The 12,202-nt window shown below is 48.1% G+C and overlaps 1 protein-coding gene across 3 annotated transcripts in view; it reads right to left on the bottom strand.

Moving 5' to 3' along the window:
* Window positions 1–12,202, bottom strand: part of LOC144736022 (zinc finger CCCH domain-containing protein 7A-like) — a 39,282-nt gene continuing 27,080 nt past the window's right edge. For all 3 annotated transcript variants that reach the window (XM_078618657.1, XM_078618658.1, XM_078618659.1), the window contains 10 exons: window positions 11,807–12,087; window positions 9,766–9,863; window positions 7,574–7,755; window positions 5,847–5,929; window positions 5,271–5,404; window positions 3,245–3,350; window positions 2,932–3,040; window positions 1,673–1,806; window positions 1,385–1,545; window positions 1–203 (listed from right to left, as the gene is read on the bottom strand). In XM_078618657.1, the coding sequence (XP_078474783.1) occupies window positions 23–203; window positions 1,385–1,545; window positions 1,673–1,806; window positions 2,932–3,040; window positions 3,245–3,350; window positions 5,271–5,404; window positions 5,847–5,929; window positions 7,574–7,755; window positions 9,766–9,863; window positions 11,807–12,087 (1,469 nt within the window). In that variant the 3' untranslated portion in view covers window positions 1–22. The remainder of the gene's footprint in view (window positions 204–1,384; window positions 1,546–1,672; window positions 1,807–2,931; window positions 3,041–3,244; window positions 3,351–5,270; window positions 5,405–5,846; window positions 5,930–7,573; window positions 7,756–9,765; window positions 9,864–11,806; window positions 12,088–12,202) is intronic.

The raw sequence follows: 12,202 nt of genomic DNA, 5'->3' as shown, positions 1-12,202 counted from the left end.
TTTGCGACAGGGACAGGAGGGTCTATTTAATGAGACAGGTGTACTTCCCAAAGTTGCTTTCGTTCAGGGGCAAGAGCCCCTGCTGGCGAGCCTCTTCCAGTTTTGCGCGGATCGCATCGCGACGCTCAATCCACTCGTCAAGTTCCTTGTCGCCGTGCGCGTACGCGCAACCGTCGTCTTTGCAGCCGCCGGCACTGCCGAGCCTGCCGGGAAAAAACAGAAACGCCGCGTCAGAATGTCACGCGACGCGCCTGGAAAAGGTGCCCCTAAGAAAACCCTCTCTCTTGGACCCGGTGTGAAGCTGAAATGGTTCGAAAGGAGGGCACGTGAACGAAGCATCGATTCATAGTAGTAGGTTTTTACCCTTTAAACTGGTACAAAACTGACACCTTTATACAAGGCATCATGTTTGCAATAACCGCAACACAAGCAGTCAAAATGCAAACAAAAAGAAAAGAATACTCTTAGTTCTTTCGGTAAAGTCACGTAGGTAAAAAATGAAATAAAAATTTATAAAAATACAAATAATTTTTGTTTCATTTTTTACTTACGTGACTTTACCGAAAGAACTAAGAGTATGCATCCTTGCAGTCACGAAAGCTTCAAATCTAAAAAAAGAAAAGAACTCTGATAATGATAATGATATGCACTGTTTCTTTTTGTTTGCATTTTAACTGCTTGTGTTGTGGTTATTGCAAACATGATGCCTTGTATAAAGGTGTCAGTTTTGTACCAGTTTTAAAGGGTAAAAACCTACTACTATATTTTGCCACTGGTAAAGGAGGTCTCATAGTGAAGCATCGATTCCTCTGCTGAAAGCGAGATGCCGCGCTAACAAAACATGCTTTGTATCACACGTGTAAAAGTCACTTGCTCCTAATTTTTGCAACTGACATGCGAGCGGTTACACCTAAACAAACGGAGAGGAATTGTCCATCTAGCCACCTGCCTTATCTGCACGTCTGCCTGTTCGTCTAGCCATTTGTCTCGCCATTTAGCCGTATGTCTGCCTTACTGTCTTGCATGTACAGCCATCCGCCTAGCCGCCAATCTGTCTGTCCATCTGCGCACCCGTCCGTCTCGCAATCTCCCCACCTGCCCCGTCTATCCCAGGGGTCCCGGCAACCAAAAAACGACAACCATCAGAGAAGCCGTTTACTCCCCCGAATTCGGTAACAGACTCCACATTTCAAGAGCCGCAACGCACGCGCGAATAACGCCATGAAGCGGGCCCCACCCCCCCCCCCCCCCCCCCCCTTTTTAAAGAGCCGCACGCGCCTCCGGAGGAGCAGGTCGCGGGGGGCCGACCCCCCCCGGCCTAGCCGTCATGTCCGTCACCGCCCCCATCCAGCCCACCCGTCCATCCCCGTTGTTAGACACGTACCACCTCTCGCAGACAGCGAACTGTCCGGTGGGGAATCGGAACTTCCAGCGCTGCTCGTCCTCGAACACCTTCTCGCGGTGCTTCTCCGACGACATGTGCTGCCTCCACTGCTTGTCGCTGTTGCAGTTGCGCCCGCAGAGGCTGCAGTACTTGCCCGAGTTCTGCGCGATGTCACGCACACAGAGGTCACGGAGATTAACCCCGCCCGATGGGCCAACAGGCCGAGTCTCGGCGGAGTTGAGACACGAACGCACGATCGCGGGGGGGGGGGGAACTTGCGGCGTTCACCTCGGCATAGTCCGTGGGCATGCAGATGCGGGAGCTGCTCTCCTTGCCAGCGGGCGAAGTTCCATCCTCGGGGTCCTTGGCCGGCGTGCGGTTTCCCTCCAGCCACATCTTGTACACCTCGTCAATGTCGGTCACTGACACGGCGGGCACGCAAACCGAGACGCGGCCGTTGCTTCGGGAAAACTCGCTGGTTCACACTGGCCGATTCGTTGCCCGATCGATTGACTGGCCCACTGGTTTACTGGCTAACTTGCCTGGATGACTGACCGGTTCACTGGGTGATTAATTGCCCTGTTGGCCGACTCGTTCACTAGTTCACTGGCTAACTGCCTGGATGATTGACCGGTTCACTGGGTGATTAATTGCCCTGTTGACTGACTTGTCCACTGGTTCACTGGCTAACTGCCTGGATGACTGACCGGTTCACTGGCCGATTAATTGTCCTGTCGACTGACCGGAGCTGCCACCATAGGCTGGTACTCAGATACATCGTACGATTCTAAGGATCCATGATAATGCTATCGTCCTTTTTGCTAAATGACGTTATATTGTGATTTTTGTCGGTCACTTTTGATCTCTCAAATAATTCACTCATCAAATGAACAGCTATTATTCTCCACTCAAACAACGCTTTGCTGTTTGCCGGAGTAATTGACATGGTGATAATAATACCGTATCATCTCTCGCAATCACTGTTAAAAACTTATTGCAATAAAGGACAGAGCGTGTGCGCGATAAGCCTTGGAGATTGTAAAGATCCGAAGGCTCACAGCAGGCTCGTGCCAAGTTAGCTAAAAGCCAAAGAAACTATGTCATCTTAACAGAAGTTTTTGGGTTAGACCACGTAAATATAAATGTGCAATCTGCGCAATAACAGCTTAACAGCTCATCGGATTCCTCCGGTGTCAATAAATATTCCCACCGTGACAATAAAGAAATAAGAACGCGGCAATGCACGGACGACGCTCTCGACAAAGGGTCATGAGACCGAGTTAAGTCTTACGAGGAGTCATGTTTGCATATGCAAACATGACTCCTCGTAAAAAAGGTGTCAGTTTTGTTGCCAGATAAAAGGGTAAAAAACCAATTATCATATTTTTTTACTGGCAAATGAGGTACCAATGGAGTTAAGTCTTCTCTGGGTGAACGCACCGCGTCGGCATTCGCTGCGTATAGTCGTACGGTGCGCCCCGGATGCTTCCTCGAGAGAGAGATGCGCGCGCGAGCGTGCGTCTCTCGTTGAAAGCGAGGATACTCACGGCAGTTGCTCTTCATGTACATCCACACCTCGCGCTCTTCCTCGCTGTGCGCAAAGTTGCAGTTGCCAATGTAGAAGCACTTTTTCCCATTGAGCACGTGCGCACAGACCTACGCCGAGGGCAACGCACGGAGGAGGGGAAGGGGGGGGGCACAATTCACACATTTTCAGCGTCCACCACCGAGTGACGGCATGCCTCTTGCCCCAAGTCCACCCGGCGACGACGTGAACCCACGCGCATTCTCCGATCCAACGTGTTAACCCCTTCCCTCCTCCTCCCGCGCTGCGTACGCACGTGCGCACGTCCAACAAACCTCGTAGTGTGTTGGGGCGACACGCATGGAGGGCGGCGCTCGCACGGAGATCCACTTTTTGCGCTGCGGGGACATCGCCAGCAGAGCCCTGCGATCCTTCGTCCAGCTGGGCGAGGCACAGTTCACACAGGATCACAACATTTGTTTCTATACACTGCAGGAGGAGGAATCCGATGAGCTATGAAGAAGCTCTTTTGTCGCAGATGTCAAGTAGGGGGCACGGGGGGGGTCCAGGAAGTTGCAACCAAACAATGCAAAAGCCGACAGGAGTGCAAAATACAGGAGCGGTAAGAGAGTCACGAACATTTTAAAAATAAAAATGTAAGTATACAAGTCCAAATTTCAAAAGTAAATCAATTCCTGGCGATTTTTCAACAATAAATGCAAGCTTGGGCAAGGCTTCTAGATTTTAAGCTTTCGTGACTGCAAGGATTCATATTCTTAGGTTTTTTCGGTGAAGTCACGTAGGTAAAAAATTACAATTAATAAAAGTAAAATAAAATAAAAATCACGACGTTTCGGAGGCAACACAAGCTTCCGTCTTCAGGTGGAACCGTCACAGCCACGACAGCTGTATCAAGTAAATGAGAGATTACAAGAGCTACCACTCCGTATATATAATGGTTGAAGAGGGGAAGGCAGCAAAAAAACTACAACAGTCCCAGACCACAGCAAGACAACAACACACAGTCCCCCCCCAATAAAATTGCTCTTTCAAATTGAACTATCGATACACAGGTAAGGTATTCAACTCACCCCAACCACCAGCAACAAACAATAACAAGAACACGGCAGGAGTACCAAGTACGGGAAAGGTAAGCAAAAATCACTAGAAAAATATACAGAAGCAAACTATTTTATTTTACTCGGTAAAGCCCGATAATAGTTTTTTTACCCTTCTATCTGGCAACAAAAATGACACAATTTTTTACAAGGAGTCATGTTTGCATAGACCACAATACCTGCAGTCGTAATGCAAACAAAAAACACAACTCTGATAATGTATGCACTGTCCTTGAAGTTGATTGGTCCACACCCGAGACAGCTTTCCTTAGAGCCTAGTCTCACATTATCAGAGTTGTGTTTTTTGTTTGCATTACGACTGCAGGTATTGTGGTCTATGCAAACATGACTCCTTGTAAAAAAAAGGTGTCAGTTTTGTTGCCAGATAAAAGGGTAAAAAAACTATTATCATATTTTTTCTTCTGGCAAATGAGGTTCCAATAGGTAAAGCCCACCGACCTATTCGCTTATTTTTCAAAACTGACCTGACCAGGCCCCCCCTCTCGTCCCCAGAGCCTCCCACATTCACCCCACACCATCTCCTAAGCAGCACGGTGGCTGGGGCAACGATTGACAAATAGGCGAGTTGAAATGCCCACATGTGCAGCCCTGTTGTCAATTCACTGTCGAATGACAAGCCTCGCCACACCGTGCGCCGTTTCATGACGGTTATTCTGTCTTTAATTTGGCAACAAAACGGACACCTTTTTTTACGAGGAGTCATGTTTGCATAGACCACAATACCTGCAGTTATAATGCAAACAAAAAACATAACTCTGATAATGTATGCACTGTGAACAGTGCATATATTATCAGAGTTATGTGATGTTTTTTGTTTTTGTTTTTTTTTGCATTATGACTGCAGGTATTGTGGTCTATGCAAACATGACTCCTCGTAAAAAAAGGTGTCAGTTTTGTTGCCAGATAAAAAAAGGTAAAAAACCAATTATCATATTTTTTTACTGGCAAATGAGGTACCAATGGTGGTTATTCCGTCATTCGCTACCAAACTTGCCAGCGCGGGTTGGTTGGAAGAAGGGCAGCATAGAGACTGGAGCATAGTGCAGTATAATAATGGATTCTAATGGATTAACCCTCTGCTCAAAAGGTAGCCCCCCATCAGCCTATAACACACTTGCAAAATGCATCGATCCACACGGGCCAAGTGGCTTGCTGTTAGAAAAAACAAGCGCACAAATCTCAGCGATGAACGAGATACCAAATAAACAACGACGCTCGTCACCTGTGCCGTGCTTTGGCTTCGCAATATCTCAGGTTACGGTCTGCCTCCGAGACCTGGCCATTCTTCCAGCACTGGCTGCACACAAACTTCAGCTTGAGTTGCAGCTTTGTGGATGCAGGGGGCTTAGACATGCCCTGGAAAGACGGAACAGAACAGCACACAGGCCAAGGTGGTCAAGCGGAGCTTCAGCATGGCTTCACAAGAAGAGCATAGCCAAAAAAACACAATCTTTAAACTATAAACTTTTTTTTTTATTTTACCAGGTAAGCCACCCGGAGCTTATGTAGCTCTTTTCAGAAGTGACCTGGCCACAATTGATCGCACAACCAAGCGGCGGCTTATCGTCACGTGGAAATTTATAGCGGCCAAATACTCCAAACGCGTGTTGATGAACGGGGAGGGAAAAACCGGAGGACCCGTAGAAAAATACACGTGACCATGGGGAGAGGGACACGCAAACTCCAAATATACAGGCGTCAGGGTTGGGATGGAACTCACGACCTCCTGCATACGAGGCGAGGTAGTTAGCATCTCCTAGCCACCGTGGCACCCCCTGCTTGTCCGCATGCTGCTTACCTGGTTGCCTGCATTGGGTCCTGGCGAGTCGAGCGACTGCAGGTATCGTTTTGACTCCTGAGTGATGTCCTCTTGACTCAAACCTGTGGGCAAACCAAACCACGGCTTCACGACGACGATGCAGAACAATGACGGCTTCTGGGCAGGAACATAATGTCCAATTAACTACAAGTTTCAAGTTACATACTTTTTACTGGTAGGAACCTCCTGGTTACACCAGCCCACAGGGGATTATTGTGTCTGTCCGTCCGTTGTGCATCCAAAAATGGGAGGGGTGGGCTGGGTGGAGAGGGGAGGGTGGGGAGGGGCTGGGTGGGGAGGGTGGGGCTGGGTGGGGGGTGGGAGGGGTGGGGCTGGGTGGAGAGGGGCTGGTCACCCCGTGGTGCCCTTATAAAACTCAACGTTTAACCTACTCACGCCGGCTTGTGCCCGCCCTCAGGTCGGGCATATTTGCGGAATACACCACGCCGCCATTGACCCTGGCCATTGACCGAGCAACCCAACGTTCCTACCAGCTCCGTCCGCAGGAATGTGTTTTTTACCACGTGACAACTCAAGAAACCAGGATTAGTATTCAGTTTAACACGTAGGCTTTCGCGACCAATATCATCCGTTATATAGGTTTTCATTTGGCGACAGACTGATTAAGCTAGTTGGAATTTCTGGCGAAACGTCGTACTCACATTCTAAATGTTGTGAAAAAGATTAATGTTGCGTCTTTGCTCTCCAATACACTGGTGTGCTGAACTAGTAACGAAATGGCCACTTTCTGTTTACGTGACAACCCTTACTAATTGGCTGTGTCGGGTGGTGGCGGGTTTAACGACACATTCATATTTACACGATCTAACCCAAAAAACCTACATTAAGGAGGATGATTTTTTGCAAAGAGCGATTCGGACCATCAGTCTGCCAAGGGGGGAGTAGAGGGGGTTAAGGGTTTGTTGTTGTAACTTTCTTCAGCCCCGTGCCCTGACTGGTCACCCATGAGAAAGAGCTTCACAGCTCATCGGATTCCTCCTTCAGTTTAAATGAAGATTCCGATTCTGGTTGACGACTGCTTAAGCGTGAGACCAAGTCAGTAATTCGCGGGCAGTTAAAAAATTTGGACAATCCACGACAGCCCATCGAACCGCACCGGGCACGAACCCGTCGCGCGCCCTACAAACTACAGAAACTTCGATAATTGTTTTTTTACCCTTTTATCTGGCAACAAAACTGACACCTTTTTTACGAGGAGTCATGTTTGCATAGACCGCAATACCTGCAGTCATAATGCAAACAAAAAACATAACTCTGATAATGTATGCACTTGTCCTTGAAGGTGTCAGTTTTGTTGCCAGATGCATTTCCCATAAATATGCTAAATTCCTCTTGATATGCAAATTATTTTGTCAAGGCGCTCTTCCCCCCTCCATCCCAGCTTAAATAGACGCTCCAAGCGTGGTGGCGTTTCATTCAGACTTTCTTCTCGACAGACCTGTTCTCCACCTGAGGACGGCTGCTTGCGTTGTGGCCGAAACGTCGTGAGAATTATTTTATTATGTTATATTTTTATTATTTTATTATTTCCCTTCTACGTGACTTTACCTAAAGAACCAAGAAGGTGGTAAAAAACCAATCATCATATTTTTCTACTGGCAAATGAGGTTCCAATGGTACAGAAACTTCGTCGTCAGTCCGGCGGTGCGCCACGGACGTCCCTCCCTCTCGCGGGCCACACCCACCGTTCTTGCTCTGCAGCACCCAAATCTTGAGCTCGATGATGTCGTGCGCGAAGTAGCAGCTGTCCTGCCGGTTGCAGCCAAAGCGCGTCTCGTGCCGGCACAGGTCAAACTGGCACATCTCGTGCAGCGGCCGGATCTTGAGGTGGCGAACCGACGTGCCACGCAGAATGTGCACCAGGCACCTGCGCACGCGAAATGGGGCGGGTGGGTTGGAGCACAGGGCAGTGTGACCACAACGGAGGCGAGTTCAACACCCGGTAGACTTTCGCGGCAAAAATTATCCATAGTAAAGCTTTTTTTTTGGTTAGATCGCATAAACATAAAGTGTCTTTAAACCCGCCACCATCCGACACAGCCAATTACATCTCCAATGTTGTGGGTTTACTCTCCAACACACCGGTGTGCTGAACTAGTAACGAATTGGCATGTTTTAGTTACGTGGCAAACCTTACTAATTTGGTTGTGTCGGGTGGCAGCGGGTTTAACGACAAATTTATATTTACGGGATCTAACCCATAAACCTCTATTATGGGGGTGGCTTCAGTGACAAGAGTGCATAGTGCGTTTCACCTTCTGGCCCGATTATTTTTATTATTATTAAAGACCGCGATTGCCGGCGTTCACGCTTACAATTATTTCCAGATTACAAAATATCGCCCGGCAAATTACTTGCACGGAAAAAACACAAACACGGCGGCTTAAAGGGGGTTAAACAAATAACACGTGCGTTATGATCTCTACACCTGCATCTTATACATAACAGCTCCCGCAAAATCAGAGGACTTCCTGTGGGCCAACCCCACTCCGAATGCGCCACGGTGTCGAAGATGTTAACCGCCGCGCCTGGTATGCAGGAGGTCATAGATTAGATCTCGACACCCGCTGTATATTTGAAGTTTGCGTGTTCTCCCCGTGGCCGCCTGGACTTTTCTCCGGGTCCTCTGGTTTTTCCTTCCATGTTTAGAATCAACGTCACGCGTTGAGTATTTGGTTGCTATACATCTCCACGCGATGATGAGCCACTTCGTCGAGCTAGCATTTGCGATGGCTAGGCCGCTTCTGATAAAAAAAGCTAAGTAGCTCAGTGGAGCCTTCCCTGGTAAAATAACAAATTGTTTAATGAATGCCTCGCCTCTCCCCCCACCCGCCTTCCCGTGAAAACCGATGCCGCTGGTCCGTGTAGCTGCGTCAGGGATCTTCATCCCGATCATCACCTTCCCTCACCGTTTTGCCCTCCCCCCTCCCCTGTTGCTTTCCCATCCTTTCGTTGCTCATTTGCCATTCTTTCCTTTCCTATAAATCTTTTCTCTTTTTCCACACATCGTATATCGTTCAACAACAAAGATAGATAACTAATGCAAGGGCATCAAAAGTCTGCAATCAACCACACAAAGTACTTGTGGCAAAATATCCAAACAAATACGCTCTGATAATACGCATTGTTAATTTGACTGGCCTACACCAGAGCCAGCCTTCTTTATGACCTCGTCTCACTAGCGTTAGAATCAGAATACTTATTTATACTGGAGGAATCCGATGAGCTATGAAGCTCTTTTTCACAGATGTCCAGTAGACAACACCAAAAGTCAAACAGTACAGTATTGCCAGAGAGGGTGAAGCCTATTATTATTTTTGATTTTCTACTGGCAAAAAGGTCCCGTAGATGTCACATCTTTCGCTCTACTCCCGACATGCTAACCCTACTCCCTCCCTTTGATGCTGCTAATCCTGCATACTGCATAATGCACGGGCATAATATGACTTTGAAACCCCCCCCCCACCTCCTACGCATTCCACAAGTAGTGACTAATCCCATATCTGCATTTCCCATAAATATGCTAAATTCCTATTGATATGCAAATTCCTTTGTCAAGGCGCCCCTTCCCCCCTCCAACCCAGCTTAAATATACGCTGCCAAGCCTGGTGGTGCCCATTCAGACGCTGTCTTTCCGACAGACCTGTTCTTCACCTGAGGACGGCTGCTTGCATTGTGGCCGAAACGTCGTGAGAATTATTTCATTATGTTAAAATTTTATTATTTTATTATTTCCCTTCTACGTGACTTTACCGAAAGAACCAAGAAGACTACTCCCGACAGTTCGCCACGGGAACGAAAGTTGCCAGGCGATGACCGCGGCAAAGACTGTACAGGGCAGCAGGCTGTGTACGAGGGCGCGAGGAAAGCGACGTACTTTTTTTCATCGAAGATATGCGGCGGGTTGTGGGTGCAGTACTTGAGCGCTTCCTTGTTTCGCTTGCTTATCACCCGGGGCCTCTTGTCAAAGCATTCCTGGGAGAGGGGGTGTGCGGGTAGTGCAGGGCAGGCAGTGCGAGAGGTTAGAGGTCTTCGTGGATGGCCACGAATAAACTGGGTCGACATCGTCGCGCGTTCCGCCGCTCGACCAAACCCTGGAGCGAGGCGATACGGTGGTGGCGGTGGTGGCGGCGGCGGCACTGTTGAAAACAAACTTAATTTTCCCGGCGTCATTCACCATCGGCCAAGACAGAAGTGAAAACATTTGCACACGCAGGTAAAACTCGGTAGGAAACCCATTTCGGTGACTATGTACGTGTCGATGTATAACTTCTTCCGCACCGTACGTAGCCAACCATGCTAAGCGGAGGTGCAGGGGTAGGACAACAAACTAAACACAAAAAGCTGTTTTGAGGAATTGAGTTGTCGATTTAGATTGAAAAGTTGCATAGCTCCAGTGGCTTCCAAATATCGGAAGGAAGAGCGTTCCAGACGGTAGCAGAAATGCATCCGAAAGCATGCGATGCTGTGACCGCCTTTGTTCGATAGCACTGGTCAACAAAAAAAATATTTTTTTTTGGCCTGGACTTTTGCAGCTGTTTTAGACTAATTTCAGGGTGCCGATTCCAAATCTGATCTCAGATTTGCTCTATCACATCTCATTTTTATGCTACCGGCATACCCCATTTTCATTGATTTTACCCGAAATTAACTCCGTCACATTTGATTGTAAGTTGTTGCAAGTCAGTGACTGCTTTAGTGTTAAAATATGGTGCTGCATTTTTAGGATAGTGTGTTTATAATATCATTTTATGTAGATATCCACATTTATTTCATATTTTTCTTCTGCAGTTTTTATTGAAAATGCAATATTTGATATCTCAAAAACCTGATGTGATAGACAAAAACTGATGCTAGATTTGGAATCAACACCCCAAAATTACCTTAAAACCGTTGGAATACCTTATGCCAGAAAAAGTGTGTTGACCAGTGTAGTTAACCAAAAATAATCCGCAACAGGAGGGGGGGTGTTGTCATGGACTCACCCCACCCGTGATTCGATGAATTGTTGCGCCTGAAGGTCGTGGTTTAAATCAACAAATAAATTATCTTTCAATTGTGTTAACCATCTCGTTCGCATCATTTCCTTTTTCATGTCCAGATTTAGTTTTTAAAAATCGCGTCATTCATGCCGATTGCATCTCACAATCGCCGGGGGACCACTCACGGCAGCAGCGAGGCAGTGAAACGGCGCCAACAAGTACCCAAAAAGCTTTGCAAGGCCTCTACAGATTACAATGTCGTCAGTCAATGAATGAGCGTGTACATGTGGGAGGTAACCACAGCACCTGGTGATAACAAGGGGGCAATGCTGTACAAGTAACATGAGAATATTTATTTTCATGTTACCAAGTAAGGCCCACTGACCAAGCCAAAAATGATAGCTCAAGCCTTTGTGGTTGTCACGCGATGGACATTACTCTACGCATACTCTTAGGTTATTCGAGAAAAAATACGGAGGTAAAAAATAAATAATAAAAAATAATAATAGAAATAATAATAGAAATAGCTGTGACGGTCCCACCTGATGACGGAGACTTGTCTTGCCTCCGAAACGTCGTGATTTTTTATTTTATTTCTATTATTATTTATATGCTTTTTTACCTGCGTGACTTTACCAAAAAACCTAAGAGTATGAATCCTTGCAGTCACGAAAGCTTCAAATCTAGAATTACTCTCCGCATAGCAGGACGGCTGAAAATGCGCTGCTCCCTACTGCGTGAACCGCAAGAGGGGTTCACACACTTGAAGGAGATCTCCGCGGTAGCTCCGCACTCGCCAGTTCCGAGGGCCGTTCTCTCCAACACGACAACAACAAGACTCTCGGCGCGAGAGTTCCCAGCGGATCGTCTTTGGCGCGACACGACACTCAAGAGCCCAAAAAAAGCCCCCAAAACGCACCCCCTACACGCACTCACCTCACAGTAGAACATGAACATGCCACCGTGAGCACGCAGGAGTCCGGCCACCGAGAAGTCGCCGCCCTCACTGCCCTGAAGCGAGTTCTCTCCGCCGAAACCGCCGGTGCCACCGCCGGTGCCGCAGCCGGTGCCGCCGCCGCCGCCCCCGCCAAACGGGTCAAAGAGCAGGTTGCGGTTGAGCGTGCCCTTGCGCTCCTGCGTCCACACGTCAATCTCCTCCTGGCTGTACGCGAAGGTGCAGTGTCCCGCGAATCGGCACTCCTCCCCTTGCACGATGTCTGCGTGCGTGCGGCGGTGGGGGAGATGGAGAGGAGGGGTGTGAACGTACGGCGAGGAGAAGATGACGGTGGCGAGATGTTAGCTCCGTCGCCCGGTATTTAGGAGGTGGTGAGA

The sequence above is a fragment of the Lampetra planeri genome, chromosome 58 (genome assembly GCF_965212315.1).
Source record: "Lampetra planeri chromosome 58, kcLamPlan1.2.h2, whole genome shotgun sequence".
Taxonomy (NCBI): Eukaryota; Metazoa; Chordata; class Hyperoartia; order Petromyzontiformes; family Petromyzontidae; genus Lampetra; species Lampetra planeri.
The sequence above is the reverse complement of the archived record's forward strand: the minus strand, read 5'-3'. Positions and strand labels throughout refer to the sequence as shown.